Below are 24,763 nucleotides of genomic sequence, written 5' to 3' on the forward strand. Positions count from 1 at the left end.
TCCAGGCAAACTCCAGGTTCCTGCTGCTTCCCAGCTCACCTGGCAGTCTCAGCACTTGCCTCCCCACACTGCTGTGTACCTTACCTGCCTCGGGGCCACCACGCACCCTGTTCTTCGTGGCGAAAAAGGGAATCCGCTTCGTTTTGAATCCCTCATCGCTCCTGTGGGCCAAACACAACGGTCACACGTGGAGAAAAGAGCTTGGAGAAGGCATAGAGCTGCATGGCCAGGACACTATGCAGCACAGAGTCTGGCCCCACTCACGGCTGTGGATTCAGAACACAGCTCTTATGGGCTCCTGCCTGCTTTGGAGAGATGGGAGTGAAACCTGCTCTGCAATCCCAGACTCCAACAACACTTGTCCCGGCCCAATGGTTTTCTTCTGGCAAATCAACAGAGCTCCTCAAGGCAGTGCTTCCAGCTCCCAGGGCGAGAGCACTTGACCCCAGGCTTTATGGGTGTCAAGGTTAAGTAGGCTGTCAAACAGCAGATTGAGGAAACTTCAGGAGAAGCGCTGGAGAACTGACCTTCTGCTGTTCCCTGCCCTCACCAAAGAGGTCTCTGAAAAGATGACCCACCAACATGACTCTAGACGTGCACTGAGACATTGAAAAAACTAATTTGTCCTTTGCAAATGGCACAGCAACTCCTAAGGACTCCAGAAAATGTGCTGTAGGCATCACATGAGAAGATATCAGCATGACACAATTCAGTGCAGTTCTGGAGAAGATAAGGGACATTTAACTGCCTATGTTAAGAGAGAGTTAACTCTCCATGCTAATTCCTATTGGAATTTCTAAACAGAAGAACACCACTCTCTGATTGGATGACCCTTATTAACGTCAGTCTTAGAATCATAGAATCCTTCAGGTTGGAAATCTTCAGTGTGAACTTGCAGCTGGTTACACTTCCATTTAGAAAACAAAGATTTTTCATTCTTTCCAAAACAATACTCCCACGCTAACTACAAACTGCAGTCCAGCCAGATGGTTTATGGTTAAGATCTGCTCCCCACAAACTGGTATTTGTAGTGATGAACCACACACTGGGTTAAAGAAATTCCTACATGCTCTGAAATTAAACAGCCATTATTGGTAATCTATCCCTTTAATAAATTATATAGTGTGCTAAATGCCCAAAGAGTCAGCAAAGGATAATTCATCACTGTCACAGACACACAATATACTTAGGGACATGGTATGTGGATATCAATGACTTCTATGCAGGTGATTAATTCTCTCCTGACACCCTTTGTGTTACAGGAGGGATTGGGTTTGCTATTATTTCTTCAGCTTTTGTTTTCCCAGCCAAAATCTGAAAGAAACACTTACTTCCCAAGTTGGTTTTTTGAAAGATCCAATGATTTAAGTTGTTTGCAATTCCACTTATCCTGCGAAGGCAACGTAACTAACTGATTTCCCAGCAGCTTCAGGGACACCAAAGCCTAAAAGAGGAACAGCCTAGAGTTAGAAGACAGAGTGCACCAAACACACAGAAGGAGCTTTTTTACTGTGGCTATTAAATAACAGAAACACGAAGAAAGTACATCTTATTCATCAGAACATCCTGTCCGTGCTGCCCAGCATGCAAACATTTCCTTCTTGTCTCCAGCAAGTAGAAGTTCTGCACGAAGCAGCATCACTCTTAGTTCTGGGAGATTATTAGTCTACTTGCTGACAGATGCAGTTGGAAACAGCCCATGTAAGAGGACATTTTACTTTTAGTGAGGAAACCTTTCCAAATGGAAAAGAACAGTGTGATTTACCAACACAGTATGCCACGTATGGAGGAGGTATAAATATGTGTGTGTATGCAAGTTGGTGTCAAAGTGGGTTTACACCTGTTGTGTGTGCATAAAATCAATGTGCAAAACGTGAACTACTTCACACAAGGAAATTGTAATTGCCTTTTTATTACATCTCTATTAAAATGGAAAGGATTTATATTAACTTTCCAAGGTTTATACAAGTTACCTATCTACCTTTTCCCCCCTCACACCAGAGACAGGTATTTTAAGAACAAGTGAAGCTGACTGGCACCATGCAGTTAACATCATGCAGACAGGACTCTGCTGGAAATACCATCAATAAGGTTAAACATAAGATCTCCTTTAAATTTCACTGAAATGCAAAAGAAAAAAAATGCAGTTCCCATTCAGATTTGTAAAGCTTATGTTCTTCCATCTGCCCTTAATAATGCTGAGGCTAAAATGATCATTTTCATTTGGTTGAAAATCTAATTTTCCACTGAAAAACAGCCTTCTACGTAGAGTTTCCAACCAGGTTTACTCTGCAAGTCTCCCCCATGAAAACTGAGACAAGCAGAATGTCAACTGAATTATCTCGTGCCACAAGTACAGCAATATTAATGAATTATACCCCATGGAAATCATGTTTTGCCAGCAGAGACTTCAGCTTCGAGTGCGTTAAATGTTTTATGTGCTCCACATAATATAGAAAGTTTATGCCCCTTCTCATCGAGAAGCATTAACAATGTCTCACAGAGTCAGTCTGTTGGCCTTCCACCCCTTTGCTCAGATTGGAAAAATATGAGGTATCCATGTGACATAGGCAACGGACAACCAGCAGCGGCTGGAACGGGAATTACCATGCAAAACGCTCCCTCTAGTGATACGAGAGGGACAGCACTGAGCCTTGGTGGGATCTGGGGAAGGTAAAGTAAATTCTAACAGTGCAGATATGCAGAGAGAGCCAGCGCAGGAAAGGCTTGGAAAACTGAGTCCTGACAGCCAATGCTTTCACCATCATTAGCCTTCCACTGGCTCAGCCTCCCTTTGGAAGGAAGGCCCAGCCTGCCCTTGGCGTCTGGTGTCGAGCTCTCTCCAAGTATCAGCATGGGGCTGTGCAATGACAATGCCTCATCTTCTCCCCAAAACATCCCTGAGCAGGGGGTGGGAGGAAAGACAGGCTCCAGAATTAGCACAAACTCTGTTCTGTGTGGTCTAGCTGGGGTGCTACATTTTCAGTCGGCTGTATCCGTGTTACATGTGCCCCCCAAATGCTGACAAAGGTCACTCTCCAGGGAGCTGAGAGCCTGGGGAGATTCTGGCCAGTGCTTATGTGCCAGCTCCATAGGGGGAAGATTAGTGACTTTCAAATGTCTGTGGCTCTTCATGACTGCAATCCTGGAGATCTCTAGGCCTTGTTTTGCAATTGCCTCTTCTCTCTCATCTCTAACTTCTCCATTTTTGCTGCCTTTCAGGATGAGAATGGGGCCACCAGCAGGGACACATTGGCAGGAGAAGACAAACTCCCTTCAAACCTGCCGCCCCAGCAGACAAAAAGGGTGTTAGCTTACACCTGAGGGAAGGAACTGCAGCATCCAGATCAGGATGCCTTGGTCAGCTCATGGTGTAGAAAACTGACCAGAGTCTTAAGTGAATAATTGTACCCAGAGAGGATCAGGTCTCCTCAGGAGAAGCCAACAAGGGAGAAGCAAACTGGTCAGGAGAACCAAGACATGGCTTGGAGCACATACAGTTGGTTCCTTTAGAAGGCAACAGCCAGGAATGCTGAGGAGGTTTCTGCTTCTCTTAACACCACATTTCTAATATATACATTATATTAGCAACTCTGAGCTGCTCTTAGTCTTCAGACTCCCCCACAAACCATGCAATGGCCACTGATAAACTACATGTCCCACCAGGCTAGGTCAGAGACATGCTTTCAAGTCACAGGTCTCCTCTGATTTCGGCTCTTCCCAGGAAGAAGACAGTTCACTGCTGTTCCTCTGTAACAATAGCACATTATATGTAGGAACACATTACTGACCATTTCTCCCCCTTCCCACATCTGGTTCTGGAGGGGGCTGGAGGGTGAGTGCAGCTCTATTCACTGACACAAACTCTACAACCAAGGGGCAACCCAAGCCAGGGCTCACCTAGGCATGGGCTTTCACTTTCTATTTGCTCACCATGCTCCAGCCCTTGGGGGACTAAAAATATCTGATATTTATTTCTTTTATGAAGGTAATGCTGAAAAACTGACACTATTTAGGGTAGTCAAAGCTCACTAACTTTGAAAATAGACCGTCAGCAGAGATCACACTGAGGTGTCCTTTGACCCCTGTACTGGTGCCTTCACATCCCTCAGCAGACTGAGCAGCAGCATCCAAGAACTGTGCCCTTGAAGCACCATCTAGTGTTTAGTATCTGTCATAGTGGCTCCCCCCCCCCCGGGGGAGCTTTAATGCATTCAGAAAAACCAATTTTCCAAGACAATAGTCCATAGGATTCACTCTCTTTCAGGACAAATGCCAATTGAAAACAAATGGCTACCAAAAAGCAAAGCCAAATCTGCAAGGATCATTAAAAAGAGCTGAGGAGGCTCAACCCTCAGCACTCTTGTTCCAGCAGCACCTTTGCAGCAGACTCCTGAAATCCAAACTGGATGTGGATATGAACCCTCACTTCTGCATCCTTCCCACAGAGGCCAGCAGTGAAAAGCATGAAACACAAAGATTTACCTCTGTTTCTACCTCCATGACCCTGAGTTTCACAATCTGGAAGGGAAGCTTAGAGGAAAGCCTCAAGTTCTGCTTGGTTTCATGTCAAAACTATGTGAATTCTGAAGAATTTTTAAGTAAACTATGGATCTTTGGCAAGAACTGTTTAAACCACAAACTTAAAGATAAGAGAAATGCCAAGTACCATTGTTTAAGGCATTCAAACATCCTGTTTTCAGCACAAGAAAGACTAATCCCTAATTACACAACACTGGTGTGCCAGATTAAGAAAAAGCACAACTATTTGTGAGCATGTTTGAATACATCTGTATTTCAATGGTTGGAGCTTACACATACAATGCAGTGGTTGCCTTCCAAACTACTCCCAAACTGTGAAAACCTCAGATCTCCAAAGAGCTCTCAGAAGACCTCTGTCAAAAGCTAGATACCATAGAATGAGGGCCTGAGTGTAGTTATTCAGGGGGTTATGGGCTGCTCAGAGACCCTGTGCAACTGCACCAACTCAAACCAGCAGGGAATCTCCTACCTTAACCAGGCAGTCACTGCTGTGGCTCTGAGGTCTGAGTCACTATTAGAAGTACTGTGAAGTAGGAAATGACACTTACTTCAAGCTGGAAGAGTCCTGGTGGAACTTCTTTTAGTGAGTTCTCAGAAAAATCCACTTCTCTCAGGTGATTCTTCCAGAAAACAGTCAGTGCATCAGGTAGGAATTCCAGTGCATTTCTAGATGCTTTACAACACTTCTAAAAAACATAAAAGAAAACACACAGAGTAGTAATCATCTCATTCAATAATGAGGTAGATCAGTTTTCACATGTCAAAGTCATTAATAAATTCATTCTAGGTGATCTCTTTTGCTATTTTGATCTAGATAAATTATTGGGCATGCTGGAACATAGGGTTTGCTATGAAAATAAACTCAATGCATGGGCAAATTCCTTGGTGGGCAAAAAGTATTTCAAAAGTTAGTTTAAAAATCATCCCCATTTGTTCTGCAACCATAAACAAACACTTCACCAAAGTATTCTGTTCTCCTGCCATCCCTGTAACAATGAGGAATAAAGTCACAGTGATGGGTGGATACAGATGCCTTTGCTAGCCATGGGTTTGGGCAAAGCTAACTTTGATGAAGGTTGGATGTTTTGCAAAATGATCCTAACAATACTTCTGCTGATATGAACTACAGAGAAAAGAAACACATTCATGTGAGATACACTTCTAGAAGTTTTCTACCAATGCCATCAACATGGTGACTATAGAACCTCAAATAGACTTGATCTGAGACACATAAACCAAATCAGGCAGGGGCACTCCCACAGAAACAGAGCAGCCTTTTAGCTTAAGATTTCTGACAGTATTTTAAGCACCACAGTGTTGCTTTTTTTTTGCATTGTTTCAACAGCTTTTCAGCCTCGGACTGTTAGAGCAGTTCAACTTACCAAGGGGCAGGCCCAGGGATCTGGGAAGACTTTCAGCTGATTTCTGGAAACATTCAGTATGTTTAGGGACTTGAAGCAGTATAGAAAAACCGTTGGAAGTTCCACCAACCTGTTGTCAGAGACGTCAAACTCCTGCAGCTTCCTTAAACCAATCCAATTAGTTGCTAGAAAACATGAAACATTGTGGACTTGGTGTGAGCCTGACAGCAGCCTGATCCAGCAAGGTGCCATGTACTTGCTAGATAAAAGCCAAAGGATTTCATGAGGGCTCAGGAACAACCAGACCCATTTATGTATTTCAAAGGACTGAGAGACACTAAGCATCTCCAGCTAATCCTGGTTTTAAATCATTATTAAAACAGTTTGAGGTTCTCCCTTACAGCTCAGCCTTGAAATGTAAGCAAAACACAGGACCGTACGTACTGTTTTCCTCGTCAAATAACTTCTCCATATGGTTTTTGGAAGCAATGAGTTTTTTAAGGTTTTTAAGGTGTAGGAATCCAGAAGGGAGAGTAGAGAGCCTGTTGCTGGATACATCGACCTCAAGTAACCTGTGAGTACAGAACATACTCAGTCAGGCATCAATAAAATGCTAGCAAAGACTCCTGTTGCCATAGACATCTATTTGACCAGTACAGCTTTAGTTCTGAATGGAAGCAGCTGAAATGTGCTTCACAAGGCAAAGCATAAAACTCTCAGTAGGAAATTAACCCTTCCAGGGAGCAGAGAGAGGTGGTCTGGTTACGGAGCAGAAAAGATAATTTTAAATCTCAATCTGAGTCAGCTCAGGACTTAGACTTAGAGGAATGAGAGAAAAGCAGAGACAACATGAGACAATACACAAATAAAAGTCCCTACAGTTGTCCTGACAACTAACTTGGAAACACTGGGAACACAAAAGGGCAAATCCTAAATTAAACCTGGGGACTTGAGGGAATGGCCATAAACTGAGAAAAGATAATTTTAAATCTCAATCTGAGTCAGCTCAGGACTTAGACTTAGAGGAATGAGAGAAAAGCAGAGACAACATGAGACAATACACAAATAAAAGTCCCTACAGTTGTCCTGACAACTAACTTGGAAACACTGGGAACACAAAAGGGCAAATCCTAAATTAAACCTGGGGACTTGAGGGAATGGCCATAAACTGAACTGAGGGAGATTCAGATTAGATGGTAGGAAAAACATTTTCCCTGTTAGGGTGTTCAGGCACTGGGACATTGCCCAGGGAGGTGGTGGAGTCACCATCCCTGGAAGTGTTTAAGAAGCATCTGGATCTGGTGCTGGAGGATATTGTTTAAGGTTTAGGGGTTACAGCAGTGACAGGTTGATGGTTGGACTCGATGATCTTAGAGGTCTCCTCTAACCTCGATGGCTCTATGATTCTATGAAACCTTGCAGCAGACAGAAGATACACCAAGAAGCTCCTGCAATATGCTCTCCACTTCCACATTTCACACAAGCACAACTGATTCATTTGCACCTGCTCTCCATGCGAGTTCAGTTTGCTGTAGGCAAAGACACACACCTTGTACATATGATTTCATCAGATGACTGTACACTGGGTAACTCTGTCAGCTGATTGTCAGCCAGGCTGAGCTTCCTGAGGTTTATCAGGCCCCACGGGATCACGGATGGAAGGGAGACCAGACAGTTGGCAGAGAGATCAAGCTCAGTTATCTGACACGAGATATCTATTAGCCAGTCTAGATCCACCCAGGGCAGTTTGAGGTTTGACCAGTTCACACACAAAGCCTGCATATGTCAAAGAAAGGAGAGAAAACCACATTAGTAAAACCCCAGTTGCTCTCAGCCTGTGTAACACCACTGGGATTCTGGCAGAGCAGAGCACAGACCATAAACATTTTGCTCACTTTCCCATCTGCTTCTAGGAATTAAACTGACTCAGAGATGAAATCATGCCTGGATATCAGCAGCCACCACTGTATCTGCTCCATGATCTCACTCCAAAGACCATGAGCAAGCACAAGCAGGGGACCTGGACTTCTTCACCAGTCCAGCTCGAGTGCCCCTTGCCTGAGGCCAGTACGCTCAGCTGAGAGTGGACAGACTACGAGGGTTTGATCATCCACAATGTGCAGTGAGTTTTCTTGGGGCTGAGCTCCCTGCCCCACAGGACAAATTCCCACCCTACACTAGTGTCCTGGGTTGCAATGGTATGTATTCTATTTTCGTCTCCACAAGCTGTTAAAGAAGGTGGGGCAGTGATCCTTATCACCATGTCCCTGATGGCTCCCTCAGGGGGCTGTCTCTGATTAATGGGCTGCCAAGGACCCATACATGACACATCCGCCCAGTGATCCATTATCCCATTGTGAGGTGACTCACCCCAGGGGTGGGGAGCCAAACATGCTCACAGGGATATAAGCCGGGGTTTGGACCAGCACAGGTAGCCTTTTGCCTGCTGGATTCCCAGAGGACAAGAGCTGCTGCTGGACCTTCAGGAGAGGAGCAGATCTGCGGGATCACTGCTCTAGCAAAGCCATTGCTCCAGGAGGACTGCAGCTACCATTTTAATCGGACTACTACTAACACCCTGACTGACAGGGTGTCAGGTTACTTTCTGACTCTGTCAGGTTACTTTCTGACTCTGTCAGGTTACTTTCTGACTCTGTCAGGTTACTTTCTGACTCTGTCAGGTTACTTTCTGACTCTGTCAGGTTACTTTCTGACTCTGTCAGGTTATTTTTGTACTGTTGCATTTGTTGTTGTTTTGCTGTGTTGTTCATATTAAATTGTACTTCTGACTTGGAGTCTCTCACTGGTTTGCTTTCAAACCAGCACAACTAGCAGCATGACATGGACAGATCACGGAGACCATCTTAAATCCAGACTCGGCAGTCCAAACACCATTCCATCTCGTGGATGTGGTCTGGACTGCAGCCCAGACCTCCAGGGGACTCTGGGCACCAGCAGAGGCCAAGCAGGTCCAGGAGACCCTGAGAGTCAGGCAGCCTGTGAAACACTGATGGATCATTCCTTGGGCACTTGTAGAGAGGACAGGGACAGATCTGAGCGTGGTAATGACTTCTTAGGAGAAGACCTGTTGCTGGAATCATTAATATATGCCCAGGCACTCGTCTTCCACCTGAAACCTTCCAACAACAAGCAGCCAAACTGTTCTGGGGAAGGTTTAGGTTTTGCAAAAGAACACCTGGGAAAGGCAGGGGAAGACAAATACCTCTTGCAAAGCATTTATAAACACTAGGAATTTGCTCAGTGTCACTCAGGAAGATAATTTAGTTTCTGAGACATGATTTTGGTGGCTGCACCTTTCTACACAACCTTCTCCTGCTTTTGACAGTAAGAAGAAGAGGCAATTTTATCCTCTTTTAAGAAAAAACCAGAAGCTGTTGTGAAAGGCATCACTATTCATTCAGGCTCCAGCTTGGAAAGAAGAAAACACGAACACATAATGGTCATCAATGCAAGGAAACAACCCAAAGTTCATTTCCAAGATCATCTCATTGCATTCCAATCTAAGTTCCAAAATACATATTTGTAAAATGTTATTCCTAAAATGTTTTCATGAACTCAGTGGTTTAGACATCACCCATCCCAAAAACAACCTCAATGAAGTGATCGTTAATTCTCCACCAGGAGGCAGCAAGGACCTGACAGCAAACAATTTGCTTTCCAATGCTCAGCACTTAGCTCTTAAGTCTTTTAACCCGCAAATTTAAAATTAAAAGGAATAGATTTTGGTAATGGAGAGAAAAAAAAGGGAAACAAAGGTCTAAAATGCTTATTTGAAACTCAGAACTCCAAGGCATGTAGATCAGATAGTTCAAATGACTAGAGAATGGAAGAAAGGGTAAGCACAAATGGTTGCACTTTTTAGATATTGACAGTAGTTGTACTTCGCATAGACAAAGTGCTTTTCAAATGTTCACTAGTGATGCTTCAGTTCAGCACAGCAAATATGAATGGAAATATTATGCCCATTGTATCACTGGGGAAACCAAGGCAGAGAGCACAAGCTGTTTGTCTAAAGCTGTTTGTCGTCACACCACAAGGCATCCCTGTAAAACACTGCAAGGCAGCAGCTACAAGGAATCCAACCAGGCAGACTGTCCACTGCTACTGCAAAATACAAGTGCACAGTGTGAGTTAGACTGTAAAGCTCCACACTGGCACTAAACATATCCTGATTTACTGTTAGATTCTCCCAGTCTACATATTTAACAGCTTCCTGCTTACAAGATCCTGTTTTAAATTCAGTGTGTAGTATTTTTGTAGTATTCTCTCACCTGTGACACATACCACAAACCCCCTGGCCAAGGAAAAAAGTACTTGTCCTTAAGTAAACTGGCCAATGCAGCAATGATAAGACCTACAACCTGCTTTTAGGGGGTGCAAGCAGGACCATGTCTGCCGCTTCTCACTGCAGACTGATACTGATCTCTATTTTGCATTTAGATTGCTGTGTATCATTTCCTTCAAAAATGCAGAGTCATGGCCTCAGGGTATTTAATGTGATTAAAAGATACCTGCAGAATTCAGACAGTGACTCCCCAAACCACAGACAAGATTGTGAAATCCAGCACCTGCTATGAATGCTGTGGGGTTGGTGTCCCGATTCCAAGGCAGCTTTTGGAGCACTTTTGGAGCACTTTTTCCACAGTGCTATCATTCCCACTCAGTCCTCCTTTCAATCCACACCCCAGGACTGACATTGTCTCTTCTAACTGAGTGCTGCAAACTGAGGGATCAGCCAAGCCTCTTGATCTGACTTAGGGACATTGGACCAAATTCATCTTGGGGCTAGTAACCTGATGTCAGTGGAGTCACCTTAGGTATTTACTTGGCTCAGGACTCTGCAGTCAAAATGCAATTATGTGAAAGAAAGCCTGACACAATGCCACAAAGAGAGGGGATTTCCTCTTAGTCTTAACCATCTCCACTACCTTCCCAGAAAAGCCCATTCCTCTGATGCCAAAGGTCTATGATGCCAAACTCGCAGTGCCCAGTGATGAGCCCAACCCTTCTCCATTCGGGACTGGCTGGTGAGCTCTGTGCTCAAACCAGAGACAGTGTTCAGAGGCTGTTAGCTCCAGACACAGTCTGACTCCTGATGGCTCACTGCTCTTCAGAAGGGCAAGGAAAGCCTCTGTAGATTCCACTCTCCTGCCAAGGGAAGAATTTCTCAATACAAGCCCTGAAGACTAAATTGAAACGTTAAACAGCAGTGATGTCAGGGGATGCACTGAAGAAGACAAAGGACTGGAAACTGTGCAGAAGCAAGACACCCTGCTGCTCTTGGGCAAACAATCTACTATATATATGAAAAATATTTACTTAAATCTGAGACTGTCTGGTAAGGTGATTAAAAAAGGCTACTGTGCGTTTCTCCTAAATGACGTGATGTGCCCCAACTGCTCTTGCCATAGATGGGATATTCTAAGGATGGTGATCTGCTTCCTCCATCAATAACACTGCTGTGAATCTGGAGTGGAACTGCTGCACATCTCCATACCAAGGGTGATGTAACTGAGATTACCAGGCAGTGGATAAAGAAATGAGATGATCACACATATACACATAAATTTATATGCATGTGTATAAAATTACTGGCAAAACATTTCCTAGGGAGAATGCAGCAGTTTAAGCTCTTTCCTGGTCTGTAATGGCAAATTTGAATATCTCACCCTGTACACACCGGAAAGTTACATTTATCTCCATGCTGACTACATCTACTGGAGTCTGGAATCTGTGCCCAGACACTTTATTACAGGGGGTGTTTTTGGCATTTGTTACCTGTTCCTGTGAAAATGGACTACTTCCTCTCTTTAGCGAGACTGTGGTTTGTCTGGGGATAAATTTATGCCAGGGGGAAAAAAAAAAAGGAGAAACAGATATTACAAAAATGAGATCTAACTCCTCTTGTGTCAGAAAGGGCAGCACTGCTCAGTGCAACGGCTGCGTGGAAGGTGTGGCAGCCAAAACGACCTCTCCAACCACATTTTATGCATAGCTGCAGCATTCACGGCTGTGAAATCGATTGGAGGTCAACTGTGCAATATTTCCACTCAGAGATAGCATAGATGGGATAAACCCTTTTGAAGTTCTGGGCTCACTCTGAAATGACCAGTGCTCGGTCTGCCCTGCCCAAGAGGAGAGACTCTCGTCCCAGTCTCCACACAGTCCTGTTTTGCTTCCTCCCAGTGCACAATTCATCACAGCACTTGCACAAGAAGACTTGTATTCGTGAAACTTTTGAGATAAGAAAGTACTGAGGCAGTTTGTTTGCAGCTGCCATGAAGCTGTGCTTTAAAACACCAGGGTGTGTGACTACCACATCCCTGAGACCTGAGCTCTGCAGACAAACTAGGACAGATCTTCCCGAATTTGTCCCAGTCTGCCAAAATGAATTCAAAGAGAAAGCATTAAATAAGCAAACATATTAAAAATAAACAGCTACTAGAAGAATCAAGGTCAAGTTTCTGGGCTTTTTCTTTGCTTTTTTCTTTTTCTTTCTTTTCAAACCAGGCTCTTCTGGCAATTAGCTGATGTTTTAAGACTGCTCTTCTCCTTCACTCAGGGTGTGACAACAGCAAAGCTGAGTCATTTTTACAGCAGCTAAGTTAAATATTGCCAGCAACTTCACATGGAAAACAGACCTCTTCCCTGTGATTCAAACATTCATTCCAAGTTTATTCAAGATGAATTATCCAGTTGGAGTTTTTTTGCCTTCTAAAAGGCACATAGGTTTATCAACTCTTATCCACACCTAGGATTCAGCTTCCTTTTGTTTATCTGTCAACAAAATTCAGAATAGGGAGGGCTCTAAATCTGCTGATTGAACCTAATGAAGTCAAGCTCACATATGTAGCCTGTAGTACCTAACACTCTATCATCAGGAACTCAATGAGAGGATTTTGGCAGGAAAGCAGAGAATGGAGAAGTCTGTAAAACTATGAAAACCCTCTCTGTTTATTTCTACTTAACACCAAAGCAGAATCAACAGGCTGCAGTGTCACAAGCTGATCAAACAGATACTCAGCTGGATTGATTAGGGACATCTCTTCATGGCAAAAGTTTTATGACCTGATGAAAACTGTAACTATTGAAAGCTCAGGGATCTGATGTTCCTATTCAGAGTTGGTTAAACTACATACTGAGGGGGAAAAATGAAAAGTGTCTGCTAATACATTGCTGGATAACAGTAGAAATAATAGGAAATACTACGTGATTCCCTATAAAACAGTAACAGTGTGAGACATTCTTCAGTTCTGAATAAAGAAAACTTGGATAACAGAGTTTAGGAAGCAAATATAGCCTAGTCACACAAAAACATTTGATCATAATGAAATGTAATAATACCCTGCATGAAAACAATGCACTCATCTGCAGATCTCAAAGCAGCAGCATCATGTACTAAGCCTTCCAACAGCTGTGGGATTTGAGTTTAAATCTCCCCATTTTGCAGTTGGAGAAAGATGCAAATGAATTACCAAAATTGTCAAAAAGTTGTAAGTGGCTAAGTTTTACCCTTGCCAACCTAAAAAGCCATCAATTCCTTCCTGTCAGCCTCTGTGTCCCATCAAAACTCCTTTCTGTGGGACATGAGCCCAACTAATCTGATCTGATCACACACCAAACTGCTCCAGAAAGCCACATGTGTCCTGAGCAAGTGGCAGCAAAGCTACCTGTCATCTTTTCCTGGCGAGGATCTGAAGTAAGGAAGATACTCTGAGCAGATGTGAGCTTGCTCTGCTCACACTCCACATTAACAAAAAGGCACATGAGCTCACTTATATGTGCTGTACTTGAGCTATCAGACACAGGGGAAGAGGAAGGTTTACACACTCAGTTCTGGGTCACACTATCACTCCAGGGCAGCACAGAGCTTGTGGCATCACCTTGCAACTAGAAGGCCCAACAGATCCCTAAATTAAGTGATTACCTCGAGGAAACTTGTGCCAGAAGCAGCCTAGCTTCTTCTCTGGAAACCTCTGAGCACAAAGTGGATGCTTCCTTTCCACAGCTCATGCTGGTTCACACGATGGTGTTTAAATTGCCACAGGGAAGCTGTCACACTCCATGTCTTGCACAATGCCATTTAAAGGCCTAACATTTTACACCTTGCAATTTTGCTTTGGCATGAAAGTCACTTTCACAGCTTGTTCTCTAAATGGGTAGCAAACTACCAAGGCTCTTAGCTGAGAAGAAGAATCACCAGCCAGGTGGTATGCAAAGACACTTATCAATTATTAACACGATGCATCTTTAAACGAACATCTCTTCAGTCAGATAAATGGCTACTTACTGTTTTTGCTGGAGCACTACCTGGTAGTGGGCTTGTCTCAATGAAATACTTCCTCAGAAGGTGTTTGCTGGATTCAGGACTGTCCATCAGGATGTAGGAACAAAAGAAAGCTCCATTCCGTAGTAAAAACACAGCTACATCTTCATTCCCTTTAGAGAAAAGCAGATTGTTTGTTCTCTTCATCTCATGTAAGTGAACCAACAAGGAGCTGAACAGAAATCCTGGGAAATAACCACTTCTGAAAAAAAACCATGGGGGTGTGCAAAAAGGAAACTGAACTGTATAAAGACTGTTTCCTCCAGTGACAGGACTCAGTTGGGTCAAACTGAGACAGCAAAGACACTATGTAAAACCCCTGGCCCAGGCTCTTTCTTCCCTCTCTTTTTCCCCCTGTCTTATAAAACTATACATGCAGCTGTGCTTTGAAGTGTAAATTATTCAGCCTAAATCAAGCATGTGTGCCAGAGTGTCCATAACAATAATGCTTTTACTTGCAAGGAGTCTAGTTTTGACGGTTCTTTTCCCTAGGAGTTTATAGAAGAAAGTTCAGCCTCTCAGTATTTACAGTAGAAAGTTAAGATTTCAGAAGGCTCTGACTTAAATTTGGCTAAATCAAAAGATTCAGAGCCAATTTTATTTTCATTTAACCCACTGGAAGTCCAGGACAATTCTACACAAAGCCAGTCCACACTGCTACCTTCCTTGAGGTGAACGACTCGGCCCACTCTTTAAAGACATTGCAGGGAAGGGGCAAAAATTGGAAGCACAAAAATACAGACCTGCCTTTATAGCAGCATACAGGGGCAAGCGGATGAGAACTGGGAACTCATTCTTCCTGACTGCACAGCTCTCTGGGTCGGCGCTGTACGCACGGATCAGGAGCTTGACGATGTCCAAATGTCCCTGCTGGCAGGCTATGGCCAGCATCCAGTTCAGGAGTTGCTGGCAAGTATTAGGACCTACCAAAAATCATAGTAGCATAGAATTTTAGCGGTTGGAATGGAGATTAGAGATCACCTAGCCCCAATCCCCTGCCCTGGGCATGGACACCTCTCACCAGAGCAGGTTGCTCAAGGCTTTAGTCAACCTGGAATGAAACACTGCCAGGGTTGGGGCAGCCACAGCCTCCCTGGGCAACCTGTGCCAGTGTCTCACCACCCTCACAGGAAGAAACTTTTTCCTAGTATCTAACCTGAGTTTCCCCTCTTTCAATTTATCCCCATTACTCCTTGTCCTGTCACTGCAGTTCCTAACAGAGTCCCTCTCCAGTTTCCCTATAGCTCCTTCAGATACAAGAAGGCTGCTATGAGGTCTCCACACAACCTTCTCTTCTCCAGGCTGAACAGCCCCAATTTTCTCAGCTTGTGCTTGTAGGGAAGGTGCTCCAGTCCTACTATCAGCTTTGTGGTCTCCTCTGGACTTGCTCCAACAGTTCCATGTCCTTCCTACACTGAGGACACCAGAACTGTGTGCAGTATTCCAGGTGGGGTCACATAAGAGCAGAGTAGAGGGGGAGAATCACCTCCTTTGACCTGCTGCCACACTCCTTTGGATGCAGCCCAATTTGGCTGGCTGGGCTGTGAGCTCACACTGCAGCTCATGGGGAGTTTCTCAAAAGATATGGCATGTGACTTAGCTGATGCCACCAGGCTGTGATGTGCAGGAAATATCCACAAATAATGGCTATGCAAAGGGGTTTGGTATAAGGGTGAAGCCCCTGAGGACAAAGGAACAGAGTGCACTACAGAAGTGTGTTAGAGAACAGCCCTAAACTGGTCAGGACAAAGGTTTCAGCTTTGCTTAACTGTTCTTCTTTACCTGCTCAGCTAATGGACGAACTTTCTTGACTGTCCCCAATCTAAGCATGCCTGAGCTAGCACCAGTGGAAGGTTCGGAGGATGTCTCCTAGGCTACCAGCAGAAAAATCAAACATTTAATCCCAAACAGAGGTGGCAAGGGATGACCAGGACTCCTTTGACATCCAGGTCCAAACACACAAGATAGGCCACTTCCTCCAAGTTCATGAGAGGGGACACAAAGAATGGGGAAACCCAGATGACTTTGCATGCTATTAGAGAAATAAAACAAAAATAAACAATTCAGAGAACAAAAATTGACCGTTTTAGTTTGTTTTCGCTGTAACCTAAAGTCTCCCACAAAAGATTTCATTTCCTCTTCAGATATTTCATTTTGGGTCAACTCTTTACTATCAACTCATAGTAAAGTTAGACATATGCCATTTAAGGCTAAAAACTAAAATACCATGTTCTGATTTCTGCATGAATTTGTTAGTGTTTTAGTCATCCTCTAACTGCCTTTTTTCTGCTGAATTATTGTTGTGTCTGTAGAACACTGCTTTCCTCCAGGTGTGACTAATTCTGTGCCTGTAACTAAATGCCCATGACAGAGTTATTTCTGCTAACAGTGAGCAGTCCTCAAATCTCCCTTGATTCACAGTATCATCTCCATTTACTTTACAAATTCACATCCCCTTTGAAACACCTACAGGAACGTCCACAAGCCCAAGTTTACATGTCAGCTTTTTTTGCAGCTTATCCATGTGGAAATTACATAGCTCTTTGCATTCTTAAGAACTCAACTAAATCCTTCACCCTCATGCTACAAAAATTGGGCTCCACTTCAGCTGTAAGCCACAAGAAGTTCTCACTCTTCCAGAGAGAATCACTGCAGTGCATCAGCCAAATTGCAAATTCATGCAATTTACTCCTAAGCCCTGTGATTGGTTTCTGTGGAACTTCCCAAGGAAACAATTGGAAAGTCCTGCATAAAAATTTCTGAAAGCTACTGTTTGTATAGAGCTCCTCCCCTGACCTCCCAAAGCAACTGTTTGAGGGAATTTGGTCAGTTCTAAACCGAGCTAAGTTTCAGAAACTACTTAAGTCACTTTTCACTACTCAGAGTATAATATTAATATTAACATAATCTAATTTTTCCTAGTAGGTTACTCAGCTTCCTTTCTGGCTGGAAGAAATATTGCATTTAATTGCATCCCCCAAACTGGAACATTTCTTTTGCTTACTAGTGCTCTAACAGAACACCAAATAAGCAGGTTTCCCAACAGGTTATTCCTGTTCTGAGTGAGGCCACTGGCAAGTATACAGTTCCAGTGAGGAGCCAGAGCTACATTCAGGACAAATACTGCAGCTGTTGTGGTTACTGCAGTGTCTGAGGTCAAGACAGAGATATGCACCAGCTGCTCTGCAGGACCACTGGACACCAAATCCATAGATGGTCCCAGGAATAAGCAGCTTCCAATCCCACAGAACACTGAGAGAGCAAAAAGAGCCCCAAACGCAGCTCCTGGTCCTGACTCAGAGTAATGTTCTGCCCCCCACCCCCACAGCTGCCTTAAGAACTGTGTCTGAGTATAAAAATGTCTCTGTTCTGCTAGGAAGTGATTTTAAAATAAAATTGAAGTCAAATGTAATGATGGTTCTGAAGAAGGAATTCCCCTGAAAGTCAAAACAAGAGGCCAAGAAGAGAACAAGGTGGGTGCCAGCTGTGCACCCAAACTGCTCCTCCCCAGACAGTCATGCCGCTCACTCCCAGCACCACTGTGACTACTGGATCAGCACTGGGATGCTGCTGCTGAAAATCCCCTAATTCCTCTGTAGGGTCTGGGACATTACCCAGCTGTGAAGCCTGATGGGAATAAACTGTCTAAATGGCATCTTCCTCCACTTCCAATTTGCAAATGTGGAATATTTTCATGTATGTGTTTTTTTCCCCCACGGGGAAAGTTTTCTTCAAACACAGCAGATATCAGATCCCTCCATGCATTTTCCCATGACTAAGTCCCTCCCCTTTCAAGGAATGTGAAAATAAATAAATGCCTGCTTGAAGCTCTAGCACAGAGGTACCATAAGGCTTGAGGAAAGGCAGAGGCAACCCAAGGCTTACCACGCAAGGAATCCAGCAGCTCTTTCACAATATCCTTATGTCCAAAATATGCAGCCACCACAGCTGCATTGTCATCATTAGGCTCTGTAGGTAACACCACTAAAGCTTCCTTCAGTAAGTACCTCACCGCCTGCAGATCTCCATATGCTGCTGCAATACCTAAAAGCTGACACTGGTGAAAAAAAACACAGCAAAAGAAACTCTCTGTAAAGGCAGAAAAAGAGCATTTCCAGAGCTATGCACTTATTTGTGCCCATTCAAATGCATGCACACTGTCAGGGTGGTTAACTGACAATGTCATAAACACTAGGAGCCATTAGAATAATAATTTTTGATATATTAATTATATTGTTGGAGTTTTTGGCATTATAGGTTTTCGTCTGGCTCTATCATAGAAGTGCCTGAGGCACAGAATGGTGAGTGTAAATCTGTTTTACATGGACTAACAGAAAAAAGTGAGTGTAAATCAATTTTTTATGGACTAAAAGAAAAAGCATTCGCACAGCTCAGCTACCAGGTGTAGTATTTCCTATCCTGGAGATGGCCAATACGACTGGACTTGACATGCAGGTGATCTCCCAGAACACTAAGATCAGGTCTGTGCAAAGAGCAGGCTCAAAATGAGGGCCCTGAAGGCAGAGCAGTGCAGGAGCTGGAGCAGAGTTTGTGTTATAGTTCCAAACACAAGCAGCAAAATCTTCCCAGGAGGTCATTAACTATCTTTGTACTGGTGGGGGAATACATTTTCTTGCTATGTCTATAAGCTGCTTCCTTTTTACAGGGAAAAACATATTTCCCTGTTTTGGTGACCACAGCACCAGCAGCCCTCCTTGCACAGCCTCCTGCTCCCACACACACTGTTCCCTGTGGTCTGCCTCATGTTCCTGAGCAGTGTTTTCAAGGGGAAATAGTGTCCCTGAGCATGTTTCTGAAGTGCCCCACACAACCAGCCATGTCAAGGACCCACAGAATAGGTCTGAATAGATTTTCTCCATGGAAAATGACAGAAGAGAGCAGCTTGGCATTTGGGTTTCCTTTCCAATAAAGCAGTAACCTAACCCTACCTTTTCCACTTGCAGTGCAGTCTCCTCACATGACAACTTAATCAACTCTTGGGCCTTGCTGGTGTCCCCAGCTTTGTAAGCATCCTGAATGCTTTCTGTCACAGGTGTCTGAATTACGGAGACGTCGCCAACTGTGGATTGTTTGCCACCCATGTCCACAGTTCCTGCAGGAAAAACAGCAATGAGGGGTCAGGAAGAAGTACTTGCTCATTACTCATGTACAGCTACAATGTCAATGAATCCTGGCAATAAAAAAAGGGGGTGAATTATTTTCAGTGGAGTATTTATTGCATACAATTTTAAAAAAAGAGCCTGATAAAAGAAAGTGATAATATATAAAAGTACTTCCCAATAGGGACTTGAAACTAAAAGGGACAGAGAGTTCCCCAATTGCTCCTAGAGGTGGTTTCCAAAGGATGGTGTGAAAGCTTACATACACAGACATGTACACTCTGCAGCTGCCTGACACACTCATCCTCCTGCTGCAGGAACCAGGGAAGAGAAGGGATGAATGAGACTGGCACCTGCAGAACCAGATGAAGCAAGGAGTCTGCATGGCCTGTAAGGCAATTCTAGCATTATTGGTCTTGCTTCAGCCACACTCCACTCCTGACAACAGCCTACAAAAACCCCACCATCCTTCTCCAGCACTTTCAACCAGAGCTTTATAGACCTACACATATATACTATATGTATAGTCACCAATGAACATGAAAGAAAAGAAATTGGGAATATTTACTCTGTAAAAACAGTGTAAAAGGAGTTTATGCAAGATGCCCAGTGTCACCTTAACCAATCCTGGAGAAGGTTCATCCTGGAGACTAGACACTTTTTTTTCTTAACTCCTGTTAAGAGCCAGAAGCGCTTTTACATGTCAAAGATTAAAAGCTGCAAGCCATTAGAGAAGATGCTTGTGGTGGGTGGCTAATGAAGAGGCAGCCATGAAGTCTCATACCCACCCACCATCAGGACAGGGAAAGCTGCAGGAAAGTCACTGAATTTCAAGATATTCAGGTCCACTCCTGAACAACATGCAAGACAGACAAAAGAAGTACTTTTGAAAATAGACCATTTCATACTCATTTTTTCCTTCTAAAACATTATAGAATCATAGAATTTTAGAGGTTGGAATGAAGCCACCTCCCACCAGAGCAGGTTGCTCAAGGCTTTATCCAACCTGGCTTTGAACACTGACAGGGCAGTGGGGCAACCACAGCCTCCCTGGGCAACCTGTGCTGTGCCAGTACCATCTTCACAAGGAAAACTTTTTCCTAATACCTAATCTAAATTTCCCTCTTTCAATTTATCCCCATTACTTCTTGTCCTGTCACTGCAGTTCCTAACAGAGTTGCTCTCCACATTCCCTGGAGCCTCTTCAGATTCTGGAAAGTTGCTATGAGGTCCCCACATAACCTTCTCTTCTCCAGGCTGGATTATGAATTATTGCTTACTTGCAACTGGTTAAATAAAGCCTTTAAACCTACAGATTTTCACATATGTTAACAAGGACCTTTTTAAAATAGACCCATATGTCACGCAGGGCCTAGTTTAATGCAGGCTGGAGAAAGAAGTAAATTTGGAGCAAACTGTAACTGTCAGTAAATATCTTTGAGTAATGCAGTCTGAATCACCAGCGGATTCTGACTAACACTTCTCATCAATTATTTAAACGAAGCTCAAATCACTCAGACATTGGAGATGGCTCCAGAGATTCAGGCCATTAAAACTGTACCCACATCAATAACCTTCCTCAGATGGTGCAGAACGTGTGAAGGACAAGGAGCAGAAACCAAGGCTGATGAAATTGGGATTAAATTACAGCACAATAAACAGCCTCTCAGAGCTCATGTTAATAGTGGTAGTGCCCTAATAATTCTGCAATTTTAGGGAGTACATGGGAAAAGAAATCCATCCGGCACTTAAAGCAGACCACACACCCATAAGGGATCTTTGAGAATATTGAAGAATATGTATTCAAAAATAATATAAATATTTAAAAATATTTTAAAATAATGCATATGATTTAATTCTCTTTTTAACAGATAAAAGGCAGGAAATGGAAATTATTCTCAGGCAAGCAAGTAACTGTTTGAAGGGTGATAGAAGAGAGAACTTTACAGCAGAATAGTGAGTTGTTTTGACTGGAGAACAACTGGAGTAAGTAAAATTAAGAAGTACAGATCCAAGCAAACACTGCAGTTACTGGAACATGCAGCCTCCCCGCTCGGCGCCCTGTGATGAAATCCTGAACCTAGAGAGAAGCTCTGGAATTCCCCTTGGAGGAAAAAATGCCTCACATCGGAGATACAAAACAGCTGGAAAGCTGCTCAGCTTCCTGCTCAGGAAGCCCTGCAAACTGGGGCTGAAAGAGCACAGTAACTTTAATCTGGCTCCTAAAGAGCGCTGAGAGGAAGGACAAATTCTACTTAATTCCAGGCTTCACCCTCATTTTGGGGACTACCACTCAAGACCCACATCTGCAGCCATTCCAGCACTTCCTTTCTGCCAAAGAATTGAGCAGAATCATCTCTCTTTCTTTTTAAATCATGATCAGGAAAGGTGGAGATATGACTGTCTCATGGTCAGAGATTCATTCACAATCTGGGAGATACTGGTGTCATTTGCTCATCTATCAGAGAGGACTTCAGCCAACCTCTCTTGCACACCAGAGCTCTCTTATAGGGGCATTTTCCACCTCTCCCACTGGTATTACCCCACTGTACAGGGAGACTACCAAATCAGTTGGCCAAGGGAGCACAAGAAGGACCACAGCGTTGGAAGTGAGGGAAGGAAAAACTCCGCAAGATAGACCCTAATCTCAAAACATTGTTTGTGTTTTACCAGATGACTACTTCACAAAACATCTTGGCTAATGTGTCGTGCTTCCTCTTGCATTTTTGTCCCCTCAAAATTTCTTGAGTCCTTTGTAGTGTAATGGCTCAGTTACAACCACTGGTGCCACCACCACTGCTTGGAGATCATGGGCTGACTGTCAGCCAGCACAGTCTGCTCATGTGCATTAGGTGTAGACATCTGGGCTCTCCAGGAATGGGAAGGCCACAAACAGCTGGCTCCATGGAGTTTATATGCTCCCAGAAGAGTCTTCAGGATATTCATTTTAGTCCTTAAACTCAATTTCAGTCTTGTCTTAGAGAAATTTTTATTGATCTAAGCAGAACTGCCCAGTTTCGAACATCTGAACATCCATCAAGTAGAAGCCAATAAAAGCTTCATTGAGTGTAACAAATCTGGGCAATTCTACTGTTTGAAACCAATATATTTATAATAAATATTCTTGGCAGAAAGATAATGCTGCTCATCATTCAAGTTCCCTATGTAGCTGTCATCAAAACTTCCTTCTATGATTCCATTCTGCAGAATAAACTGACCTCCTGCCTAAGATCTCAGGAAGGAAGCTGCCAAGAGTGTTCAGGAAAAAATAGTCCTTGTAACTGAACTAATTACAAGCCTGAAAACAACAGAAGTCTATATAGAGTGATAAAAAAATTTGCACTCAACCAACAGCTGCACTCACATGATCCTGTCAAAGTTAACTTGAGAGAAGGTTGGCCACGCATTCCCAAAACCCATTGCAAAGCAAAGCACCTCACCAACCAAATCACCTAGTTCCTGGTGATCTAGTAAATGATATATTGACTTCTGGAACACAAGTGGAAAATAAGCAGCTGCATGTTTTATAAGTTTAATTTATACTCACCAGGAGGGAAAAAAATGAGGAAAATTACATTCTACTGACTAAAAGCTGTTTCATTTCTACAAGACGCATGACTGAACTATCATCAGTACTGGCACTCGTGTATGCTGGGAATAAAGTTTTGCCAATATATGCATCAGCCACTTTTAGCAAATATCTGGGTTGAAATCCAAAGAAATTCTGCCTCTGTTTTTAACCCTACACATCTCATGCTCTTTACCTGAGCACTTCATGGCTTTCCTAATAGAGTCACCTCATCCACATACAGCCTTGAACAACACGACATGAAAGCAACACTGAAGCTCAACAATATTGAACCTCTGGTTTTGGTCTTGATCACACAACACTTTGAGCATTTAAGCCTGGATGTAGCAAAGTGCTTTCAGTTCTAGATGGCACAGATTTAGCTTTCTGCACTTTGCACAACAGGGTCTGCATTGCTGTACAACAAAGCACATTGCTGTATGCAAACCAGCCCAGCAAGTGATGATATTCTAGCAGTACTTCTTGGATATTCCTGTAATATCCAGAAACTCTTGCACACCCGTTGTCATTTGCTTTAGTTTTTGCTTTATTGCACACAGATCTGAGACAGTTCCTGTGCTGGCACAGGTTCCCTAAAATCACTGCCCTAAAGCAGCACCAAAAAGCAGATAAATGAAGCTTATTTGAACTGAGGTGGGTTCATTTCTCTAACACCTTTGAATGTCAGTGAAAATAAAGCCATGGAGTTCACTCCAAATCATTCAGCCTCTGTATCATATTTGTTTAACCTCTTCATAGATCCATGGCTTATTTTCTTTTCTTGCTCTCTACTAATGGCTGTAAGCAAACCCAGGGCTGTTTGTAAGGGGAAAACAGGAGAAATCTGCCAACACTGCAAACACATCCATCATCTATTCCTCACATCACTTAATAGCCTGTACCAAAGCAACTAACTTTGGAATTATTTCCCACTCTTGATTTCAATGTTTTATACTTTGGAAATACATTTTAAGTTTGGCTTTGCAGCAACAGCCTTTTATAAAAGCTAAGGTCATGAGTAATTTTCTTTTAAAAAATATTCCAATAGAAACAGAGGCTATCAATTAAAAAAGCAGTTATTTTATTGCCATTCAAAGATAAGAAGAGTATAATTTTTGCAGTGCAACAGACTGCTGACCTAGTTTAGAGAAACAAAACAAATATAGACTTTATTAATAATAAAGAGCACCATGAGAATTTCAGGGGTATCTGGAGCTACACCCTGTCACAGGCCTTGTTACTGCAGCAGGTGAAAAAAACCCTCTAAAATTTCTAAATTGTCAGTATGCCACTATTAAAAGGGAAGGGTTTGCAGGTCAGTGCTGTGAATCAGCAAACAGCTGCATAACAAAGCAGAACAACATAGAGATGATTATTGTCTTTATATCCCAAATCACTGCATCCCTCTCCCTGACACATCAACTTGCAGAGCTTGTAAATGCTACATTAGGCCCTCTGATAAGCCAGGAGTTCTTTGGCAGCTAAGTAGGCTGTTTTGATCTAGCCAAGATAGATATAAATGAGACGCTTAACCCAGGATAAAACAGGGCAGGAAGCTAAGTTACTCCAAACCAGAATTGTAATAATAATAACAACACTTTAAAACTGCTACTGACCTTGTCATAATGTGTGCAGGTATTCCAGAGACAGGAGCAAACCAAGATGATGCTTTAACACAGCATCCCATTCAGCAGTGCTCAGTTAAGCTATTAATTCCTTCGACTGATAGCCACCCACCTCTGCTTCAGCACAGGCAGCTCCTACAGCAGCCACTAGCTGCCTGGCTGCTTCTTTGTCTGAATTAACTACCACAGTTTAGCCTTGA

The 24,763-nt window shown here is 43.3% G+C and overlaps 1 protein-coding gene across 1 annotated transcript in view; it reads right to left on the reverse strand.

Annotated features, from left to right (window-relative positions):
- LRRK1 (leucine-rich repeat kinase 1) overlaps positions 1–24,763 on the reverse strand; it is a 74,976-nt gene that overhangs the window by 37,947 nt on the left and 12,266 nt on the right. The window contains exons 2-11 of the mRNA XM_009079153.1: positions 19,200–19,363; positions 18,136–18,307; positions 14,994–15,173; positions 14,215–14,363; positions 7,453–7,679; positions 6,348–6,475; positions 5,925–6,088; positions 5,091–5,228; positions 1,332–1,444; positions 85–161 (exon numbers count right to left, since the gene is read on the reverse strand). Coding sequence (XP_009077401.1) covers positions 85–161; positions 1,332–1,444; positions 5,091–5,228; positions 5,925–6,088; positions 6,348–6,475; positions 7,453–7,679; positions 14,215–14,363; positions 14,994–15,173; positions 18,136–18,307; positions 19,200–19,363 — 1,512 coding nt within the window. The remainder of the gene's footprint in view (positions 1–84; positions 162–1,331; positions 1,445–5,090; positions 5,229–5,924; positions 6,089–6,347; positions 6,476–7,452; positions 7,680–14,214; positions 14,364–14,993; positions 15,174–18,135; positions 18,308–19,199; positions 19,364–24,763) is intronic.

This window comes from Acanthisitta chloris, unplaced genomic scaffold (assembly GCF_000695815.1).
Source record: "Acanthisitta chloris isolate BGI_N310 unplaced genomic scaffold, ASM69581v1 scaffold42897, whole genome shotgun sequence".
Classification (NCBI taxonomy): Eukaryota; Metazoa; Chordata; class Aves; order Passeriformes; family Acanthisittidae; genus Acanthisitta; species Acanthisitta chloris.